This window comes from Zootoca vivipara, chromosome 4 (assembly GCF_965207765.1).
Source record: "Zootoca vivipara chromosome 4, rZooViv2.hap1.1, whole genome shotgun sequence".
In the NCBI taxonomy this organism is placed as follows: Eukaryota; Metazoa; Chordata; class Lepidosauria; order Squamata; family Lacertidae; genus Zootoca; species Zootoca vivipara.
Window position 1 is genome coordinate 89,068,283 of NC_142587.1, and position 23,323 is coordinate 89,091,605.

A 23,323-nucleotide genomic window follows, 5' to 3' on the forward strand; every position below is an offset into this window, starting at 1 on the left:
CACTAATTCCTGGAGATCCAGGTATAACCCAAGGCTAACTTTTGTTAATATAAAAAAATTCCTGCAGTAGCACCTTAAAGACCAACTAAGTTTTTATTTTGGTATGAGCTTTCGTGTGCATGCACACGAAAATAAAATAAAACCAAAATAAAAGCTCATGCACACGAAAGCTCATACCAAAATAAAAACTTAGTTGGTCTTTAAGGTGCTACTGAAGGAATTTTTTTATTTTGCTTCGACTCAGACCAACACGGCTACCTACCTGTAACTTTTGTTAATATACTTACTCTGGATAATAAAAGCATTATAGTTTGCTATAATAAAGTTCAGCACACCTGTGTATTCACACTCTTTTTTTCAGCCATCAATTGTTTTTTTTTGTTTAATTTTTTTTAAAAAAATATTTTTATTAACGGTTTTCTCAGTTTACAAAGACGTGTACAATGTCTCTCATAACATTTTTACAGATCAGTTTCAATTGTTGAGACATTGGGGAGGAAAAGGGGGAGAGCGGTAGATAAGGGAAGGGGGTGGGGTGGGGCTGTGGCAATGTTTCTGTTTTACTTAATGTGTGCGTGGGGGGGGGGTTGTCAGCGTCGGTTGTGCAGGTTCTTTGTTGTGCATTTGTTTTCCTTTGGTGGTGAGAGTTGTTGGGGTTGGCCTAGGATATAGTTTTCTTTTGTGGTCGGCTGTGGTGGTCTGTTTTTTTGTGTGTGTGAGTGGGGTGGGTGGGTGTTCTGGGTCAGGTTAGCCAAATTGATTTGTATGCTGTTGGTGGATTTCTGTCGTTTTCTTGTTGGGCTGTGTATGTGATGAAGGGGAACCATGTTGGGGTGAAGCCGTCTTCTTCTATTTGTCCCCGTGTCAATTTCAACTTATTGGTTAATTTTTCTAGTAGGGCTGTTTCCCATACCGCCTGGTACCATTGGTCCATGCTTGCTCCTGACAGGTTTTTCCAGTGTCTGGTTATGATGCTTCTGGTTGCTGAGAGTAAGTGGGTTATGAGTTCTTTGTGATGTAGATGGGCGTTATTGTCCTGGAAGATGTTTAGCAGGGCCAGTTCTGGGGTAAGTTCTAATGTTTGTTGGGTTATTTTACCTATTTCTCTTACGGTTGTTTTCCAGAATTGTTGGGCTTTGGGGCATTCCCACCACATGTGGAAATATGTAAGCCCAGTTTGCCCATTGTAATTTGACTACTGTATATGCAAGCGATCCCCTGCTTGGCGGGGATTTTAAATGAGATTTCCTACCCAAAATCTGAGGTCAATTTAGAGGGTCAGAGGATCTTCCTAAACCCAAATGTTCCATTTGGGAAGCAGCCACATAATTTTAATAATATCTGCTCATGCCTCCATGTGGAGGTTTTGGTGAAACACAACTTTTTAAAAAACAAAACAAAAAAAATGCAAATATATTTGTATCTTAATTATTTAGCTGATTAAAACACACATGACTAATGAAGTTTTAATGGATCAATTGCTTGACAGCTCTAATTAGCCTGCTAAAAATCAGGTTTGGTTGTTTGTGTTTTCGGTGCAGCTATAATTATACACGGCAATGAAAAGTTTCTGCAACTGTTCAGACTTCGTTACTTTATTTCACTTGAAGGTGGTTGTGAAACAATGACTCAAATAGGTGAGCAAAGCCATACAAGACAGACTAGAAACATTTACAGTGGTACCTCTACAGTGCTTACGAATAACTCTACTTACGAATGTTTCTACTTACGAACGGAACTCCGTCCGCCATCGTGGATGCGGTTTAGATAGGATTTTTTCTACTTACGAATTTTTTGATAGGGTTGCTTCGACTTATGAATTTTTTCTCCCAATGCATTCCTATGGGATTCGACTTACAATTTTTTTCGACTTACGAATGTGCGTTCGGAACGCATTAAATTCGTAAGTAGAAGTACCACTGTACACCACAGTCCTGGTGTGACTCTTGCCATTAGTTACTATTCACTAAGTTCTGCTTCGGAACTCTTGATTTGGGTTCCCTCACCATCTGGGGAAAACGGCCTTGGTCCAGTATACCTGAAGGAGCGTCTCCTCCCCCATCGTTCTGCCCGGACACTGAGGTCCAGTGCCGAGGGCCTTCTGGCGGTTCCCTCATTGCGAGAAGCGAAGTTACAGGGAACCAGGCAGAGGGCCTTCTCGGTAGTGGCACCCGCCCTGTGGAATGCCCTCCCACCAGAGGTCAAAGAGAACAACAATTACCAGACCTTTAGAAGGCATCTCAAGGCAGCCCTGTTTAGGGAAGCTTTTAATGTTTGATGGATTTCTGTGTTTTGATGTTTTGTTGGAAGCCGCCCAGAGTGGCTGGGGGAACCCGGCCAGATGGGCGGGGTATAAATAATAAATTATTATTATTATTATTATTATTATTATTATTATTATTATTATTATTATATCACCATCTGGGGAAAAGTTGTGCTGGGACATTGCCTGAGACCGTCAGAAGGCAGAATCCTCAAACAGGAGCTGTTTCATCCTCACTCCCTTGTCCTCTACCCTAGATCTGCACCTCCTCCTGAACCAATGCCAGTGGATCTCACAGAATCATAATCTTATAGAATGGTAGAGTTGAAAGGGACCCCGAGTGCCATCTAGTCCAACCCCCTGCAATACAGGAACCTCAAATAAAGCAACCATGACAGATGGCCACCCTACCTCTGCTCGAAAACTTCCAAGGAAGACTTTTTCTCGCCCGGAGCTGTCGTCAAAAGTATTATGACTTCGGGTACTTGCTACCTAGCACATTCTTTTACACCAGAGAGATTCATTTCTAGGGCCATGGTGCCTTCAAATGCTTTGAAACGAGGACTGGAGGGAGGTTTGCAAAATGTATCAAGAATGCATAACAAATTGAGGCGGCGTGTGCATGCCCCTGTTCAGGTAAAACATCTGAGGAATTCTGAGGAGGCTACCAAAATCCCTTTGCCGGGGAGGGTGTAACTCTGTACATCTGTTGGCCGCCAACTGGATTTCGCCTGAAACAAAACCTCAAGCAAGTTTCATAGGAATTTAGAAAGGGGTGGGGGGGAGTCGAAAGAGCTTCAACTAAACAACCCAAAATGCCTCAGAGCGATTTCACGTGCACCTAGATGGAAAGGGAAATAAAAACACACATTCCAACCTTTCGGTGGATACACAAATATGTAGAGGTTGCAAATTTGAGGGACGTAAGCGACAATTCCAAAAGCGACATTATTGCCTGTTGCACAATGCTATAGGATGGCATGGCATTAACGCAAGAGGGCACTGTAATAATAATAATAATAATAATAATAATAATAATAATAATAATAATTTATTAGGCTGGGTTTCCCCAGCCACTCTGGGCAGCTTCCAACAAGAGATTAAAAACACACCCCGCCCCATTTTTATTTTTACAAGAGGTGTCCCTTGTATTTCCTATCAAGCAGCTCTTGAAAGTTGGAAGAATTTCTAGAGTGCCCTATGATGGCACAGCATGAAGGAGTTCCAGAAGAAGGAAGAGAAAGGAACTATCTATCTTATGGGAAAACTGATAATGAGCCATCCAATAAATTTCTTGAAAGAGGAAATTTGGACAAATCTTCCCCCACTCCCATTCCAATTACAAGGGGACAGAGCATCCAAATCAAAATAAATAAATAAATAAATAAACCAAATATGTTGAAATCTAGACAGGGCTAACACTACTAACATATGAACTTCCCTAGATATGACATGAAAGAGTTTCAAATCTGGCAAAAGTCATATCATAAAAGTAAATAAAATGTTTTATCCACTGGCTGATTACTTACCAATATCCGATACACTAACCATGAACCAATATGGATTAAGTGACCATTGATATAATTTTGCTCTTAACTGGATTTTAGGTGCCGATATGAAAATAATCGCTATTTTTGTTCTCTCGGGCCTTTTGTGAATTCTTAACGTGCTTGAAACATCCGCCCCATGTTATCAACATCTCTCTCTTGTACTGTTTTCAGACCCTCTTAAAGTATAGCTGATATTTTACACCTCATTTGTTTAAAAATTGTAAATGAGATTGAGGCCATTGGACAAGGGATGGTTTGAAAAGCTTCTAAATAAAATAATAAATTCTGGATTGCAGAACTATAGGGAGCGTTGTGTGGGGTGCTTTAGTCAAGGTGAAGTCCGGGGGGCGGGGCGGTAAAAGAGTTAAGTTAAGTAATTTAACAAGTTGCAGAAATACACTGGGTGATATATTGAGTTCTACCCAGACCCATTGAAATCAATGGATTTAAATGTCCACACACTGTTGATAGAAATTTTTAAAATAAATTATTTGGGATTAACTGTCGTTTTAGGAATTGCAAATTAAACAATACGTCTTTGTTTTTGCACAAGCAGTTAGAGTTATTTGAAGAGTGTGATTTCTGCCGATTCTAATACGGACTGGCCTGATTCACACCTCCCAGACTAATTTGTGGATCAGGCTGTAATTATCCTTCAGATTTCACACTTTTTCCAAATAGTGTGATATACTCCTTGGCTTGAAAGAACTAACAAAATGTGCCAATGGATGTATTATAGGATAAAAAATGTTTAAAAATGCAATATGTTGAGATCAAGTATTATTTAATACTCCCCCTCCCCAAACACACACATATTTAAATACTTTAAAAATATTTTTTTAAAAAAAAAAATTAAATCACAGATTGATGCAGAAATGGGATGTAACCAACTTATGAATGAACACATAAACTTTGACATGGATCAAACATCCTTAAAAAGCAGAGGAAGAATATGATACAGAAGAAACACAAGAGGAAAGGATCCGGAGGTGAACTGTTAGGTAAGAAGAAAATGTGATTGAACCACTTCTTTCCTCTCATTATGAGTGAAATCTTACATGAGCGCAATGTGACAGAAGTCAACACAAGATCTAAACCAAAACCCAATTTCGCTCCACTGGTTTCACTTTCCCGGTGTATCATTAAAACACCTCACACACTCTTTCCATCTGCAATTTGCTTAATGTGAATATTATATGTCAAGAGTGCACTGAGTGACAGACTTTCAGAAGGGGGAAAATTCTTACTCATTTTATTAATGTGCAGTACCGGTTCCCATCAAGTTTTTTTGTGTTTTTTTTTTTTTAAAAGAAGAAAACAAACCTTTTCCCCCCACATAAAGGAAATTGAATATCTAAACGCAGGTTTTTTAATTTGAAGGGTTATTTCTAATTACATGCACAATTGCTAATCCATCTGTTTACCCCATGCTGTAAATTTCTGTGGTTATGCATGCTTGAATAATGATTAAAATTTTAAATATTGTAAGGAGTCAAGTTAATGTCTCAGGGTACAAGTCGTGCAAAGTATTATATCTAAAATAGAGGGGGTGTCCCTCCTCTGGAAACAAAATTAAGCCTGGTGTATATTTTGCTCAGTTTGTTTACTGCAGGTATTTCCTAAACGTGAAAAGTTCAAACACTATATACCTGACAAGGGTTTGGAAAGTGTATGCATGGCCTTAGCAAGAACAGAAATGGGGTGTTATCTCCCCCCCCTCTCTCCTGATCACCCCCCCAAAAAAAAATATTTCCAGCTCTCAATTTTTCCACAACACTCCTTGGGTATCTAAACTGTTGATTGACATCCCTCTGTCTTGGAAGACAATGGAGGAATGCACCTTTGGGGGGGGAGGTCAAGCTGTTGGAAAGATGAAAATTCAAGCTGGAAACTGGGGGATTTAGTTCTGTGAAGAAGACCAGAAGCCTGTTAAAAGTCTCACCAAAGTATCATTCCCATAATTCCTTGAGGGAAGCTACAAAACAGGTATAAAAAACCATCAATTCGGGTTTTCCCCAGATCGACGTTTTCTCCGACTGATCTTGAAAGAGCAGATTTTTGCAGGAAACGCTCTGGAGCAGAAGAAAGGAAGGGAGCTTGGACACAGAGCTATAAGTAGCAGACCATGTCTGGAAAGAGCAGAGGGAAGCTAAGTGTGGATAAAGCCCAAGTGTTTCTGCCGGTTGCAGTAGACCAGATTCCCCCAACTGCCGCCCTACAGACTACAACTCTTAACACCTCCCGCTAGCACGATTAATGGTTAGGGATGTTGGGAGCTGAAGTCCAAAATGTCCAGAGGGCACCAGGCTGGGAAGAGCTGAAGTAGGCAATGTTGAGCTCGGTGGGCATCTGGCCTGACTTGGTATAAAGCAACTGCAAATGTTTCTGTGATTTCTACATAAAATTAGGTATCGAATGTGGAGTCCTTGCTTGGCTCCTAGCCACAGTGTCTGTTTTACATCCAGTGTCAGAAGCTGACAAAAGCATCGTGCCTCTGAATGCCAGCTGCTGAGAACTGAAGGAGTTAATAATCATATTATAATAATAACATTGATTCGTCATTGGTCTTCGTGTTGCCTTTTTTGGTCTCAGTTTTGAGAACTGAAGGAGGGGGCAGCGGACAATTGCATGCCCAGCTTCCAACGGGCATCTGGTTAGCCAATATAAGGACAGGGTGCTGGACTAGATGGGCCATTGCGCTGATCCAGCCGTCTCCTCTCGCCGGAGCGGGATCCATTTGAGGTATAGCTGCCACAACACTTCTGGGTTTTCTGCTCATCTAATGCTCCCATTGCTGGCGGAGAACCGAGCAATCAGGGCACTTACTACAATCTATTCCTGCTGCCCTCCTTCCCGGTTGTCAAGAAATAGGCCAACGTAGCGGAGATGAAGGGGGCAGGGAGGGAGAGGAAAGTAAGCCAGGTCTCCGACTGCCAGCTGAGCCAGAGGGAACAAGCAAATTAAGAGCCAAGGCAAGGAGGGAACTAGATAGAGAGGGAGCAGAGAAGGGGAGGAAGAAAACGGCATATACCACAAGATATGGAGCACGCACGTTCTATATATTTATCACTGAAGCACATACTACACATGCAGTATTTGAGGAAACGAGGGCTTTGAAGGGGGAGGAATCAGTTCTGCAGAGATAAATCATGCAGCAAGGCAACTCGAGGCATGAGCCAAAAGCCCCCATAGCTGCCAAGGGAAGCAGAATTATCTCGGCTCAACAGCCAGCTTGGGATCCTTCCCTTCAAACACGGCGCAACCCTTCTGTCACTTTCAGAGTCTGCGCCTGGAGCTGAAAACGTCCACCTTCGGAGGCCTGAATGTGGGCCTCTGAACCATAGCTGTCAAGTTCTCCCCTTTTTTTTAAAGGGAGGCTCCCTTATGCTGAATAGGCTTCCTCGCGAGAAAAGGGAGAACTTGACAGCTATGCTCTGAACCCACATCAAGGAAGGGCTTCTCCTCGCAATCTCCAAGAGGCAGCTGAAACTAGCGGGGAAGTTTCCACGCACAAAGTCAACCGGAATCCTATAAGCAAGAGAGTTTGGGGTTTTTGTATATGTGTATGTGTGTGTTTGGGTTTTTGTTTTAGTTTTAGAAAGGAATTGAGACAGAACTGGGTTGCTCAGTATCAGCCACAGAGCTCCCTCTTAACTATTTCACACACCGCTGGCAACTTTATAAAGCATGTGCAAACATTACGTTTATAGTGGCTAGAAATGCGCCAACTTCAATGTCAGTCTCAGGATCAGGGGTTGGGGAACCTGTGGATCTCCAGGTGATCTATTTATAAAATGTAATTATTTAGCGCTGTTTCATTATTTTTAAATAATCATAGCGGTTTACAAGCACTGTGCTTTTACAAAAATAAAATAATAATACAGTGTTACCTCGGTTTAAGTATACAATCGGTTCCGGAAGTCCGTACTTAACCTGAAGCGAACTTTCCCATTGAAAGTAATGGAAAGTGGATTAATCTGTTCCAGACGGTCCGCGGAGTACTTAAACTGAAGCGTTCATAAACTGAAACAAACTTTCCCATTGAAAGTAATGGAAAGTGGATTAATCCATTCCAGACGGGTCGGCGGAGTACTCAACCTGAAGCGTACTTAACCCAAGGTATGAGTGTAATTGGTTCCGGAAGTCCGTACTTAACCTGAAGCGTTCTTAACCTGAAGCGAACTTTCCCATTGAAACAAAATAAAAAAATTCCTTCAGTAGCACCTTAAAGACCAACTAAGTTTATATTTTGGTATGAGCTTTCATGTGCATGCACACTTCTTCAGATACACTTCAGATACATTGAAAGTAATGGAAAGTGGATTAATCTGTTCCAGACAGGTCCGCGGAGTACTTAAACTGAAAGTACTCAAACTGAAGCGTACTTAAACCGAGGTATGACTGTAATAACAACAACAACAATTTATTCAAATTATACACCGTCCTATACCTGGAGGCATATATAAAAAAATGCCATTTTAAAAAGTTAACATCTAAACTTAGATCACTGTTTTGGAAATATGTATTCTTAATAACCTGACGGAATAGAAAAAATTTCAGCAGGTGTTTAAAAAGTTGAAACAGAATATGCCTGCTAGACCTTTATTGTCCAGAGTACCCCACAGAACTGGGAAGGTGACACTTAGTGGCTCAGTTTCTTCTTGTTGATCAAATGAGCTGCATCAACTATGGGAACAACCAATGTTGTTGGATCTGAACTCGCACCAACCCCCAGCAAGCAAGGCTAACGGTCAGGGATGATGAGAGCGGTTCAACAACCCTGCAGTACAGTGGTACCTCGGGTTAAGAACTTAATTCGTTCTGGAGGTCCGTTCTTAACCTGAAACTGTTCTTAACCTGAGGTACCACTTTAGCTAATGGGGCCTCCCGCTGCCGCCGCCATGCAATTTCTGTTCTCATCCTGAAGCAAAGGTACTATTTCTGGGTTAGCGGGGTCTGTAACCTGAAGCGTCTGTAACCTGAGGTACCACTGTATCTGCATTTGTTTAGCACTATTTCAGCCCTCAGACTGGCTTTCTGACTGGCTGTGGAAACTCCTTCCTGACCTGACCCAGTTTTAAAACTACTGCAGCAGCACAGATGAAGAAGCGCTTTCCTCCAGGCCAAGTGGAGGAAGAATTTCCTTTGAAAAGGAGAGCAGGCAGGCCTTGTACATCAATTAGTAAATCAGGGTTGTTGTTGTTAAAAAACAACAACCATGCACATGAATGAACTATATTAAGGATAACTGCTTTGGAAAAATGTGTGCATTCAGCAAACATGTATGCAAAGGGGCTTTGAAAGATCTACATTGGCTCCCAGTACGTTTCCGAGCACAGTTCAAAGTGTTGGTGCTGACCTTTAAAGCCCTAAATGGCCTCGGTCCAGTATACCTGAAGGAGCGTCTCCACCCCCATCGTTCTGCCCGGACACTGAGGTCCAGTACCGAGGGCCTTCTGGCGGTTTCCTCGTTGCGAGAAGCCAAGTTGCAGGGAACCAGGCAGAGGGCCTTCTCGGTGGTGGTGCCTGTCCTGTCAGATGCCAAAGAGAAAAACAGCTACCAGATTTTTAGAAGACATCTGAAGGCAGCCCTGTTTAGGGAGGCTTTTAATGTTTAATTGTTTTATTTCATTTTTCTGTTGGAAGCCGCCCAGAGTGGCTGGGGAAACCCAGCCAGATGGGCGGGGTGTAAATAAATTATTATTATTATTATTATTATTATTATTATTATTATTATTATTATTTTAGAATAAATCTGCACTAAAATGTGGGTAGACATTTTTTAAGAAAGAAATGATCACAAACAGATCAGGTGGAAATGTGGAGAACTTGAAACTGGGAAAATCCAAAACTGAAAAATCCCTACTAGGGATGTCCAACCTCCATAGAAACCAAAAGATGCGTCCTGCCAGAACCCCGGAAGATCCGGTGAGCATCACATAGCAGATACCCACACCCCTGTGTGCATCTGTATCCACACACAGATTTGCTTCCTGGATCAGGGCACTGCATTTCATTCATTCCAGTTGCTCCCTTTATACCACTCCTTCTTTCTAAGAGAAGCCCAGAGCTGCTGACAGCAAACAGAAAAAACAAGTCAATTAAGGCAAAATATCAGAGCAAGCAATATAACGAAACAAAGCATACGTCAAAACACAAAAGAGGGTCATGGCCATGTCCGTGTTAAAATAATAACACCATAAATCTTTCTAAGCCTCATTGATTCAGGTGGAGCGGTTTTCAGGGAGGAGGTTGCGAGTAGGGAAGGATATCTCTAATCATTCTCCCTGCATTAATTGGGCTTACCGAGAGTGGGTGCATGTGCTCCTGAGCCTAATTGCTGCACAGGAGGTAGAAGGTAACAAAGGTAAGGTAACGGGGCCCCTGGATGGTTAAGTCCAGTCGGATTCAACTAAGGGGTGTGGCGCTGGTCTCGCTTTTCAGGACGAGGGAGCCGGCGTTTGTCCACAGACAGCTTTCCGGGTCATGTGGCCAGCATAACTAAACCGCTTCTGGTGCAATTCAACACCGTGACGATTGCCAGAGCGCACGGGAAAGCCGTTATCTTCCCGTCGCAGCGGCACCTATTAATCTACAGTGGTGCCTCGCTTAACGAATGCCCTGTAAGACGAATTTTTCGCTAGACGAATGGATTTTGCGATAGGAGGTTGCCTCGCAAGACGAGGTTTTCTATGGCCGCCGCTTCGTCTTGCGAAGCGTGGCCATAGAAAAACAAACCTCCAACTGCAAAGTCCAGCGTGCAGAGAAAAATTGCCAGGGCTTTTTGCCGCCTGCCTTCCCCTCCCGCCGCCCGACAGAGCCAAAGGCCGGATCTGCAGGTGGGGGGAGGGAAGAACGGAGGATCCGATGGTCCTCCGTTCTTCCCTCCCGCCGCCCGACAGATCCGGCAACCCCGGGATCTGTGCTTTCTGTCGGTGGTGGGGGGGGGGAGAGGAACGAACGGGAAGGGCTGCTTTCTCCCCGTTCGTTCCTCTCCCCTCACCGCAGACAGCAAGGAAAGCTGCGGGGCTGTTGCCGCCTGTCTCCCTGCCTTCCAGGGAGCCAAGCAAGCAAGCGCCGCTACTGCCGCCAGTCCCCGGAGCCCATAGGAACGCATTAATTAACTTTTAATGCGTTCCTATGGGAAACGGTGCCTCGCAAGACGAATTTTCCGTTGGACGAATTGACCGTCGGAACGAATTAAATTCGTCTAGCGAGGCACCGCTGTACTTGCACTGGCGAGCTTTCGAACTGCTATATAGGCAGGAGCTGGGACAGAGCAACGGGAGCTCACCTCGTCGCACGGATTCAAACTGCCGACCTTCCGATCAGCAAGCCCAAGAGGCTCAGTGGTTTAGACCATAGCGCCACCCACAGGAGGTAAAGTCAAGGAGAGTAAGCTGGCAAAATCCAAAGGCTCTGGTCACCAAGCGGTTCCCCACCAATGGACAACAGAAACACACCTGCACTTTGGGTTGCCTTGGGCAAGATAAAGTGACTTGCAAATAAAACGAATGAATAAATGAATGAATGAATGAAATGGCTACACACACAAATGAGCACAGCCCCTAAGGAGAATATTTCCTGAAATTAGGCCCATAGCCGAAAAGGTTGCCCCTCATCCTTGCATATGGTATATATATACAAACATCAATGAAAAGAGCTGTGTGTTGTTTTAACTATAGGAGAAACTCGGAAAATTAGAATGCCGTCGAAAAGTGCATTTATTTGGGTAAAGCAACTTAAAAGGTGAAACCAATATATGAGATAGATGCATGACATGCAAAGCAAGATATGTCAAGCCTTTATTTGTTATAATTGTAATTATTTGTCGTTAGGCGGGTCAATTATAACTGGAATATAATTACTTAAATGTAATAGCAATGTTTATTTTTGCATTATTGTAAATATTTGTTTTATTATTGTGGAATTTCCAAAAGAAAGCATTTGTAAAAATTAAAAGAAAAATAAATAATAATAAGTTGCATTACTGAAATAAAAGCACTTTTCGACGATATTCTAATTTCCCGAGTTTCACCTGTATATCCAAATTAGTGGCACTCACGGTAAACCCAGTGAAATCAATGGATTTAAGATAGTCAAGTCTGTCGATTTCAATGGTTCAATTCTGAGCATGACCCAGGGAGCAACCCTACACGCAAGAAGCTGGTGTAAAAGCAAGGCGGCATTAAGTTAAGCTGGAGGAAAGTAAACCAGATTCAAACTCCATTCAGGAGCAGTGTTGCTGCTGGCTGAGCTGGCCTAAGCCTGACAGAAGCAAAACAAGCCTTCAAAATGGTACTTGAGGTACACCCATCTTTTTACCACCTTAACTCATGCTACATGACCAAGGGGAACGTCTTAGGATGCAGCCTAATTCCCTCTTCTCTTTGGTCCTGCCCCAATCCCATTTTCCGTCAGCAATCATACTGCAGCATTCTGCACTAAACTGGCATTCTGCACAAAATCTCAGGGTCATGGGTTCGAGCCCCATTTGGGTAAAAAAAAAAATCCTGCATTGCAAGGGGGTGGAATAGACAACCCTTGTGGGCCCTTCCAATTCTAGGATTCTATATAGTGCACTGCAGTCACACAATTTTGGAAGTCACCACTATCTGAACTACTGTGGCAAGGCTCTCCAGGAATGCTTGCAGCTGGCATATCAAGTGTAGTTTCAGCTGCTGATGCTAGGTAGGTGATCAGGTAAAGGTAAAGGTAAAGGACCCCTGGATGGTTAAGTCCAGTCAAAGGCGACTCTGGGGTTGCGGCACTCATCTCGCTTTCAGGCTGAGGGAGCCGGCGTCTGTCCACAGACAGCTTTCTGGGTCATGTGGTCAGCATGACTGAACCGCTTCTGGTGCAACGGGACACCGTGATGGAAACCAGAGCGCACGGAAACGCCGTTTACCTTCCCGCCACAGCGGTACCTATTTATCTACTTGCACTGGCATGCGTTTGAACTGCTAGGTGGGCAGGATCCAGTGACCAAGCATGATTCAACCCCCCCCCCCCTGACTGTGTACCTGTTCCTTCAGGCAGAGTGAAATCCCATTAAAAGTTCAAAAGGCACACAAGAGAATAGTTAAAACAACAGCAACAACAACCCATATTTATGAGGCACATAAACTGACCAGCCTGAAGAGGTTTAATTGAATATTTTATGGTATGTGCAACATCACCTATGCTTATTACAGAGCATAAAAGTACCCACGAACCTTTTTATCTCTAAGGAGTAAGGACACATTAAAAGAACATTTATTTACTGTGTGCAAAAGATGGGAAAGATGTTCTAAAACGATTGTGGCAGGAAAAGAATCACTACTTGCTTCAAAGATTCAATTAGTAATATTAGATCTCTTTTTTTTAAAGGGGGGGTAGAGTAATCCACATTATTACTATCCATATTATTGCTATTAATTTGCACGCCACATTAAACCATAGGTTAGCGAAACTATGGTTTGGTTCAATGTCGGGGGAAAGGTTTTGCTCTGCTCCCCGCCACCTCGCACCTGCCGACGATTGAACCCCCAAGAAACCATGAGCAGTAGACCAAGAACAAACCTTGGTTACTGATTATGGTCTGTGTGAGAGAAGACAATCACAAACCCAGGACTACTGGACATTCCAGCAAGCTAGGCTGTGGCGGTACAGCAGAAGAAGAAGAAGAAGAAGCAAGGAAAGAGCAAGGTGGAAACTTTTCAGCAGCTTGTGCCAGCATTGAAGCCTAGTTTGTTCTGACTACAGTAAGCCTCCAACTTGCAAGGGGGTTGCGTTCCAGGTATTGTGTCTAAAGCCAAATTTGTGCATAGTCAAAACGCATTGGGTTCAATGGCAGGTGGGATTGCCAAAGTGTTTCCCCCCTCAGAAGCCCACCTGCTTTTCGACCGATTTTTATTTATTTATATTTGTTTCCCACGCACATAAAGGTGAATGCATGCAATTTAAATGCACCTAAAACGCAGGCTTACCGAACAGTTTGATTTAGTTAAAATATACTGTTTAATTTAGTTAAAATATAGTGCAAACTAGGACACCGCGGACTTGCATTTATTTAGTTGGAAAATGTTTAAACCCTTCTTAAGCGGTGCCTCAACTTATGAATTTAATCCGTTCTGAAGGCACCTTCGTAGGTCGAAAAATTCGTAAGTCGAAAAGCGCCATTGGAAACACGATTTCCCATAGGAACGCATTGGAAACGGGAAAATTCGTAAGTCGAAGCAACCCCACCTAAAAGTTCATAAGTCAAAAAAACCCTATCTGAAACCGCTGCGGTTTCCGTTCGGATGTCGAGGAATTCATAAGCACGTGTGTATTTGCCCCATTCGCACATCGAAAAATTTGGTTGTTGAGTTGTTCGTAAGTCGAGGTACCGCTGTATTTGATGAAAAATTGATTAATACCGTAGTTGATTAGTTGATGTATTTTAATATTTTGCTGAAAGCAGCCCAGAGTGGCTGGGAAATAAATAAATAAATAAATAAATAAATATATTGATTCAATATAAAGACTGATTTTTTTTTTTTGCTATACTAGTTTCAAGACAATGCTTTTAACGCTGCATAGATTAGAGAGTTTTAACTGTACTGCCTCTGACACTTTGGGTCAGTTCCATATATCCTAAGCAGCTGAAACTGTTCCATCGCTGGTGGCTGCATGGCAGAACAGCTGAAGTTTCTGAAAGGAGGTTCAAGGGCATCCCCACACAGAGAATAATGGAACAATAATCCGACCTACAGCTTCCAAAGGTTTTGTGATGGGAGAGAAAGAGGGCATTGCTGGCAAAGGAACAGGTCATGGAGAAAGGCAATCCTATGCTATAACCAGATGTTTGACAGTACAGTACCAGCTGATTGTCAAACAATATAATCAGGCCCAGTACTTTTCCAAGATGAAAACCTTAGGCGTCAGAAGGCGTTCATCCACATAGTATGGGAATACCATGGGATTGGCTATTGCATTCTGCCTGGTGCTCCCGTCTGTTGCCAAGACTTCTTTCTTTTTTTTAAAAAAAAAGTGTGTGATGGTTTGAATTAAAATTCACTGCTTCCCTCGGAGCACAAAAAAATTGCAATAAATCAATGCAATAAATTACTGCTATGCTTTGCCGTGAAATTAACACCCATATATGGGAAATAAAGCGGCAAATTTATGGCCGCAATCAATCCGTTTTAATGTATATAACTCCATCATTTGTTTTATTTACCTTCCCACCATTCCCTGCCTTTTACTCAGGGGTCAGCAAACTTTTTCAGCAGGGGGCCGGTCCACTGTCCCTCAGACCTTGTGGGGGCCGGACTATATTTTGAAAAAAAGAAAAAAGAAAAAAGAAGAAGAAGAAATTCCTATGCACACTGGGAAGAATGGGATGGGGCAAGGGCAGGCGTAATAAAAAAAGTAAAATAAAATAAAATAAAATTGTGTGCGTTAAAGTGAGGTGGGGAAGGCTTCTCAACAGACAAGCTCACCTACCACCATGCTTCTCATCCTCCCCCCCCCTCCCCAAAACACATGCACACAGACCCACAATCGCCCCACGGGGGAAAAGGGCAACAAGTTCAATATGCAGAGAATGGCCGAGGCAAAGGAGGGGTGGCGGCTCCGGAGAAGGGGCACTGGGGGGGTGTCCCTTTACCTATTATGCAAAGCAGCTTGCAATACTTAAAGCATATAGAATACAGTCGTACCTCGGGTTGCGAACACCTCGGGTTACAAACACCTCGGGTTACGAACTGCGCAAACCCGGAAGTATTTTCACCCCGCCCGCGTGCGCAGAAGCACCGCACGCATTTGCGCATGCGCAAAATGGCGTTTTCGGGTTGCGAACTTTTCAGGTTACGAACTGCAATCCGGAACAGATCGCGTTTGTAACCCGAGGTACCACTGTATGCATGTTAAACTATAACACCAAAACATAATGAGAGTGTGCATAGTTGATGAAAAAGCATGCACAGAGGAATGACCAAAGTTAGGACTGTAGACAATATGCAACCTTTCTTAAATTTGGCAAATCAACAACAACAACAACAACAACAACAACAACAACAACAGATCTGATCATTCTTTTGACTTGGAAATACTCTATATGCAGAATGCATACACACATTTTAATGGCTTCAGTATAATGGCATGTGTTTGTTTTGTGAATGTGTTGGGGCAGTTGGTTGCATAAATTATGCATAGGTCATGCTTAATGCTTCAGCCTGCAGGATGGGGAGTAACAAAGCAGGAGTCAAGTAATGAATCATACTGAGATGTACAGTTCATCTAGAATTCTAGGCTGCATTCTAAATAGGTTCCTTGCATTTCTATTGTTTATTTTTTTATCAAGAGTGATAAGTTGGCAGCCTGAACCAATCTTCTTTGACTCCTGCAAATGTCAATCAAGACATAACAGCCAAAAACCACTGGACATGCTGAAGGGACCTGGAGTCCAAAACATAATACGTAATTTCTTTGACCTATGGTGTCAGTTGGGAAGTGGTATAGAGTGAAGGAAATGTTTTCAAAAGTTGTAGAATTATCCCACAATATAATGCTGCATATCTGATATATGGAAGCAAATGTGTGAATTGTTTAAGCAGCAAATGTATTATATTACAGAGCATTATTATTATTATTATTATTATTATTAGAATTTATTTATCATTTACTTATTATTTATTGAATATACACACATCCATGGCAGTTCACTGATAAAGGAACTTGGTTTCTTGCTGCCTTAAGTTTGCATCAGTACCATAGCTTGCTGTTTAGCTGAAATTGTACAATTTTGGTGTTTTAATTTGCTTTCAACAGGTCTGTGGCCGTACAATAAAATTTGTCGTTGTTGCAGGAGAAATCGGTGTCTCTACAAGAATCCAGAAGCAATTGGTGACCGCTGTGTTAAGACATACCTGACGGATACCCAACCTGTCTTCTGAAAAAGGAAAAGTGATTTCACAATCACTCTAGGCAACACCGTTATACCGACGTTGGTTCTGTGTGTGTTTTACATGCTCAATAACCACGCTGCCATTTAGCTTTTGTCCCTTCCATTCCAGAGCAACCCCATGAATGGGTTGATCTTAACACCTCTTGCAGAGTAAGCTTGTTCGAAGCATGATCTCTCTCTCTCCCACGTTCAATGAACATCGCTAATATCTACTGGTTTATGAAGACTTCATTTCAGAAAACTCAGGTTTTATGGATATGAACTCATTGTAGGTGCATGTGCTGTGCCTCACGGTTTGAAATTTGCATCTGTAGTACTATGAAAGGCTTTCCCAACTAACGAAGCAGCAAAATAAATTACAGGGCTAAAGGAAAATCTACAATGTGTTTCCAGAATCTATTACCTTTGGAGAATCCAAGGGAGGGTTTTAAAAGCATCTCTTGAAATCAGACTCAAGAATGAACTGATATAAGCAAGAATCTGCCCTTATTCCCTTATAGGTAGCCATCAAAATACAAAATTCAAGGCTGTACAGCGGGCAGGCATACCGGTGTAGTTAGAGGAGGCATTGATAGTCTAAAAAAATTAGAGGCAAGGGGGAACTTCCCCAAAAGCATAGGAAAATGCTTAAACTGTACTGTAGTTTAAAACCCTTGGTTGAGAAAGGATTCTGGCTAGCCTTTGCTGTTCTTAAGAGCACTAACAAAAGAAGGGCTTTGTTGTTGTTTAGTCGTGCCCGAGTCTTTATGACCCCATGGACCAGAGCACGCCAGACACTCCTGTCTTCCACTGCCTCCCGCAGTTTGGTCAAACTCATGTTGGTAGCTTCACTGTCCAACCATCTCGTCCTCTGTCGTCCCCTTCTCCTTGTGCCCTCTTTTCCAGGGAGGTCTCTTCTCATGAGGTGGTCAAAGTATTGGAGCCTCAGCTTCAGGATCTGTCCTTCCAGGGAGCACTCAGGGCTGATTTCCTTCAGAATGGATAGGTTTGATCTTCTTGCAGTCCATGGGACTCTCAAGAGTCTCCTCCAGAATTAAAAACATCAATTCTTCAGCGATCAGCCTGCTTTATGGTCCAGCTCTCACTTCCATACATCACTACTGGGAAAACCATAGCTTTAACTATACAGACCTTTGTCGGCAAGGTGATGTCTCTGCTTTTTAAGAAGCTTTTCTCCCAAGAAGCAGGCATCTTTTAATTTTGTGACTGCTGTCACCATCTGCTGTGATCATGGAACCCAAGGAAGTAAAATCTCTCACTGCCTCCATTTCTTCCGCTTCTATTTGCCAGGAGGTGATGGGACTCCTTCATGGATCAATGCCCTGTCGTGGTGAAGGGGCTTGAACAACTCAGAGAAGCTATGAGCTATGCCGTGCAGGGCCACCCAAGACGGACAGGTCATAGTGGCGAGTTTTGACTAAACATGATCCACCTGGAGCAGGAACCGGCAAGCCACTCCAGTATCCCTGCCAAGAAAACTTCATGGACAAAGACAACAGGCATATAAAGAAGGGCTACATCTGGTTAAATTCAGAAGATAGGGCTGCCCCAAGTTTCAGGAGGGTGGAATTCCTCAGTCTGGTTGAAATCCTTTAACTACAGGCCTTAAATAGACTAACATCTGTCTCAACAGGAAATGTTCATTGGCTGATACTATCACATGGCCAAAATAGGTATGTATCATTTCATAGGATACCTGAGCACCTGAACTCCAGGGTGACATAAACATTAAACCAAGGCTATCCAAGGTCACTGGAAAGACAGATCCTGAAGCTGAGGCTCCAATACTTTGGCCACCTCATGAGAAGAGAAGACTCCCTGGAAAAGACCCTGATGTTGGGAAAGATGGAGGGCACTAGGAGAAGGGGACGACAGAGGACGAGATGGTTGGACAGTGTTCTCGAAGCTACGAACATGAGTTTGACCAAACTGCGGGAGGCAGTGGAAGACAGGAGTGCCTGGCGTGCTCTGGTCCATGGGGTCACGAAGAGTCGGACGCGACTCAACGACTAAACAACAACAATCCAAGGTCACAAAATGTGAAAATTATCTGCATTTTTGTTTAATGCATAAATCAATTTGTTTACAAACCTATATGATTTCCTGCTTAATTTTTCACTCTTGCATCATGACTAATTGCACGGGTTGATTTAACGCTAAGTGGCGGTTACAAAAAAGACAACCACCCATCAGCCATCAAACTGAGCACTGTGGGAGTCCTTAAGAGCTATTTCTTCGTGGGATTATTCTGTGCCGCGCAATTCCAATTAAACAGAGACCTTCTAATCAGCACTACGCTTCCTTCAACACAGCCAAGAGACTTCTTAGGACAAAGACACCTCTAAGCTGCAACTCGGATGACAGAACTGCCAGTTTTTCACCCCCTTCGTGCATCACGGACAGTTCATAACTGCTAGACTGGTTGACAGCTGATGAAGACTTCCTCAGTTAAGCCATGACAAATGTAGCTCAGGGCCTGGCTTTGATTTCGGTACGTTCCCATTAAGGCACATATCTGAAAAGATGTGCAATAATCATACAAAATCTTTTGTTGAGTCCAGTGCTGCAGGTTGGAAATATTTCTGCTTCACTAAGTTCAACAGACACTATGAATAGATGTGAATTGCAAATAAATATGAGGTCACTAGCACCATGTTGGTTTCTGCCCTATTCATCTATTCTGCCCCATTCACAACAGTGTAACAAAAGGCTGGTCCAGAAAGAGATAAAACATCATGTACACATTAAATCTGCCAGTCCTCTGTACACATATCGTGTCAACAGCATGCAAGGTTGGAAAACATCTCCTTACCTGTTTTGGTATTGATGATGAAAAAATTCTGGGGGTTCCCACTGGTAATCCTATAGGTCATCTTTTCATTTGTGCTGGAGTCAGGATCTTGAGCCTGTATCTGAATGACTGATACATCCTTAGGAGAGTTTTCCAAAACAGATGGATAATATATGGGTTCAGAAGTCAATGGGGCATTGTCGTTCACATCTTCCACCTCAATGTAGACCTCGATGGTGGTGTAAAGTGGAACAACACCACGATCTGTTGCATACACAGTTAACCAGTAGGACTGAGTCGTCTCTCGGTCCAGGATATCTGCAGTATAAATAACTCCTGCAAAGAAAGATATGGGGGGGGGGAAGAGATTCAGGATTGTTGGTGAAGATAAGAAAACATAACTATTTCAAACACAAGGATGCCCCATTAAGGAAATGTGAGAAAGCATTCTGAAGCCATTGCGTGTTCTTGATTTAAACAATGTGGCTGTTACATTCAAGTCAGCATTTGGACATATCACATCAGTTTTTGGTTATGCGCATCCTTCTTCTCTTTCATTTTCCCTCTCGGATTCCTCCCTTCTTCTCCCATTTCATCATTATCCTGCAGCACTCATTACTAGCTGCATCTCCCCACATGCATACCATGAGCACATGCTGATATATGTCAAGTCTGAGGTTATCATTCATTCATGACATTCAACACACTGCAATTACACTAAAGCTCTGTTTTTGCATTCAGGTCATGCATTCCATGGACAGGCATGGAGGTAGCATAACAGGCTCTGCCTCTCACCTTACACAGACTCACTGAAGGGTCGGGCAGAGCCACTGTGCATGGAACTATACACGAGGAAGGCTGCATCCATGTGAGCAAGCAACTGCCATCAAACAGCTCCTCGATTCCCAAGAGTCTTTCATGGATTCAGCTGCCCATGCAAGTGTTCAATGGATGCACACAAACAGAGAGGCTGCACATGGCACCCGATGCCTTTCCACAGGACCCCTGAATGGGGCATCCTTTTTTGCACAAAGGTGTTTCATTTTTTGGAGCTTTGAAAACTGCGAATTGGACTTCTTTGGACTGTTTCTCTACGGCCTCACTTGACTTTTCCCTAAAAGCAGTTTTAGTAACCATTCCTTGCTTACAATGAAACTGAAGGTTTTATGATGGATTGACTTCTGTGAATGTTGCACTGAGAATTTAAATGGTTTGATTTCAGCAGCACGAATCAAACATCCCTGGTCCCCCGTGAAGAGGCAAAACTGCCACGACAATCACCAAGCAGTGCAGATAGCATTAAGCATACAGTGATAATCCACACCAAGTCCTCCTTCTAAAGCCAAAAAGTGCAACTATGTAATTTCACCACTTTTGGCTATCCTAATCCATTATTAATATTCAGGGATGAAATTGTTTTGAAAGAGATAGTCCAGGACCAAATAATAAGAGATATATTAGCAGGAAAAGCTTCAGGGCAAAATGAGAGGGAAAGAAAGTTGGGTTCAGCTGCATATGGTAGTTAAAGAGTTTAAGTACATCAATTTGTCATTCATGGGAGAAAGATTTAGCTCCTGGGCAGTGCTAATAGAGAATTTTTGATTGTGCCACCCTCTGAACACTTCTCTGAGACTGGCTAGTTTTATGGAAGGTTTCAAACAGCTAGCATGTGATTCTTCCCACAAGCAAGAATCCTTCTTCGTGTACAGCTGTTTTAAACCCAGGTGCCCTGAACCAATCCTGAACTCCAAAAGCAAAGTTTTAAAATGTCTAAAATTAATACCGGTAAGCCAATTAAGAACAGAGAACCACCACCCGGCAACAAAGAGGAAATAAGAATTGACAGATTCGTGCATCCTTAGGCACAGGGCACCTCTCCCCTGGAAAGCTTTTGGTTAAAGATATTGTTTTCAATATAGTTTCCTCTGTTGAGTTAACGTCACTGTTAATCTATATTAACTGGCTCCTATGAAGCATCTTGAAACAATTTCACATTACAATAAAAACTTAAAACCGGTTAAAACAATTACATATATAAAAACAACTTCTAATCCAATACAAATACAAGTCTGGGATTTTTTAAAAACTCCACTTAGAAGGCTTGCTGAAGTGTTGATCCAAAGTGTATTTTTGTTGTGGCTTTAAAGTGGGCTTCTTGGAAAAACAAGAGAGAAATACTTTGATGCATCAATAAAACAAATACAAGGCAAATGCTACGCTTCTGCGGAAGAAATGCCAAACATTCATCTGTTATTTTACAGGAAAGCAAACTTTGCTGGCGTTATTAAGGAACCCACTGTCTAAAATCCCACATAAACGCACAACCTCCCCTCTTTTCATTCCCCCAGTGAGGTGCCCCAAACTGGTCATCTGGAAGAAGCATCCATAATTAGCGGCAAAGCTCCACCTTGTATTTGGTCCGTGTAAAACAGGAAGTGATACATATGCTGAAAAGAACAAGGTCCATTTATCTCTGATTTAAACCCTATGCATATTTATGTGCAAATTCAAAATACCCTTAAGGCTGCTGGCAGTGTGCCAATGCAGCTTTCGTTGATGGATAGGCTGAGCAGAACTTATCTGCTTCCCATAAGCTGCCTCTGCTTTCTCTAAGCCGACTCCTTTGAGCCTCCACTTCACATTGAGTTTAGGCAGGATTGGAGGTGCCACAGATATCTTTACTTTCTGATTCCAAAAGCAAAACACACGCTCAAGATACTCCCTGGTTGTGCCATGAATAACAGTATGAGAGGAGTCAGGAACCAGGGCATGAAGTCAGTAATTAGCACCGGAGAGCAAAGTCAGAACCAAAGGACAAAGCAGGAGTCAGGATAAAGTTGGTTATCCAGAACCAATGTCTACAAAAGGACACAGGAACATACAGTGGTACCTCTACTTACAAATAACTCTACTTACGAATGTTTCTACTTACGAATGGAGCTCCGTCCACCATCTTGGATGCGGTTTAGATAGGATTTTTTCTACTTACGAATTTTTAGATAGGATTTTTTTCTACTTATGATTTTTTTCTCCCAATGCATTCCTATGGGATTCAACTTACAATTTTTTTTGACTTACAAATGTGTGTTCGGAACGCATTAAATTCGTAAGTAGAGGTACCACTGTACCTAAGTTCAAGCTCAAGCAAGACTTGCTATGACTAAGATTGCTTTTGACAATCATGTTTTTGTTTCAGAAAGCCTACCCAGCCATGGAAATTTAACACAAAAGCTTATGATGTAAGTTACAGGTAGGTAGCCGTGTTGGTCTGCTGTAGTCGAAACAAAATAAAAGAATTCCTTCCAGTAAAACCTTAGAGACCAACTAAGTTTGTCATTGGTATGATATGAGCTTTAGTGTGGAAGTGTGCATGCACACGAAAGCTCATACCAATGACAAACTTAGTTGGTCTCTAAGGTGCTACTGGAAGGATATATATATATATATATATATATATATATATATATATATATATATATAGGTTTTTTAAAAAAAAAAACTTGCTGGTTTTGCTTAGAGTAAAAAATATGGCAACTTGCTTTTAAGAGTTTCGTTTTTGCCGCTATTTTTCAATGAATACTTTAGTGTGTTTTTTTTATGAACCACTCAAGAGGTTGTTGTAGTCGTTGAAGCAGTAAACAATTATTTGTTAAGTAACAAATTCTAAAGCCACTATACCCAAGCGTCTTAAATGTGACCATAACAAAATACACATTACAATGCATTTGGGGGGGGGGGAGAACAACAAATATTGATAAATAATGAAAGCTAAGCAGTATGAGGTAACC

At 42.3% G+C, this 23,323-nt stretch overlaps 1 protein-coding gene across 5 annotated transcripts in view; it reads right to left on the reverse strand.

Moving 5' to 3' along the window:
• FAT3 (FAT atypical cadherin 3) overlaps positions 1 to 23,323 on the reverse strand; it is a 452,709-nt gene that overhangs the window by 211,879 nt on the left and 217,507 nt on the right. For all 5 annotated transcript variants that reach the window (XM_035116283.3, XM_035116282.3, XM_035116279.3 and 2 more), the window contains exon 3: positions 19,557 to 19,871. In XM_035116283.3, coding sequence (XP_034972174.3) covers positions 19,557 to 19,871 — 315 coding nt within the window. The remainder of the gene's footprint in view (positions 1 to 19,556; positions 19,872 to 23,323) is intronic.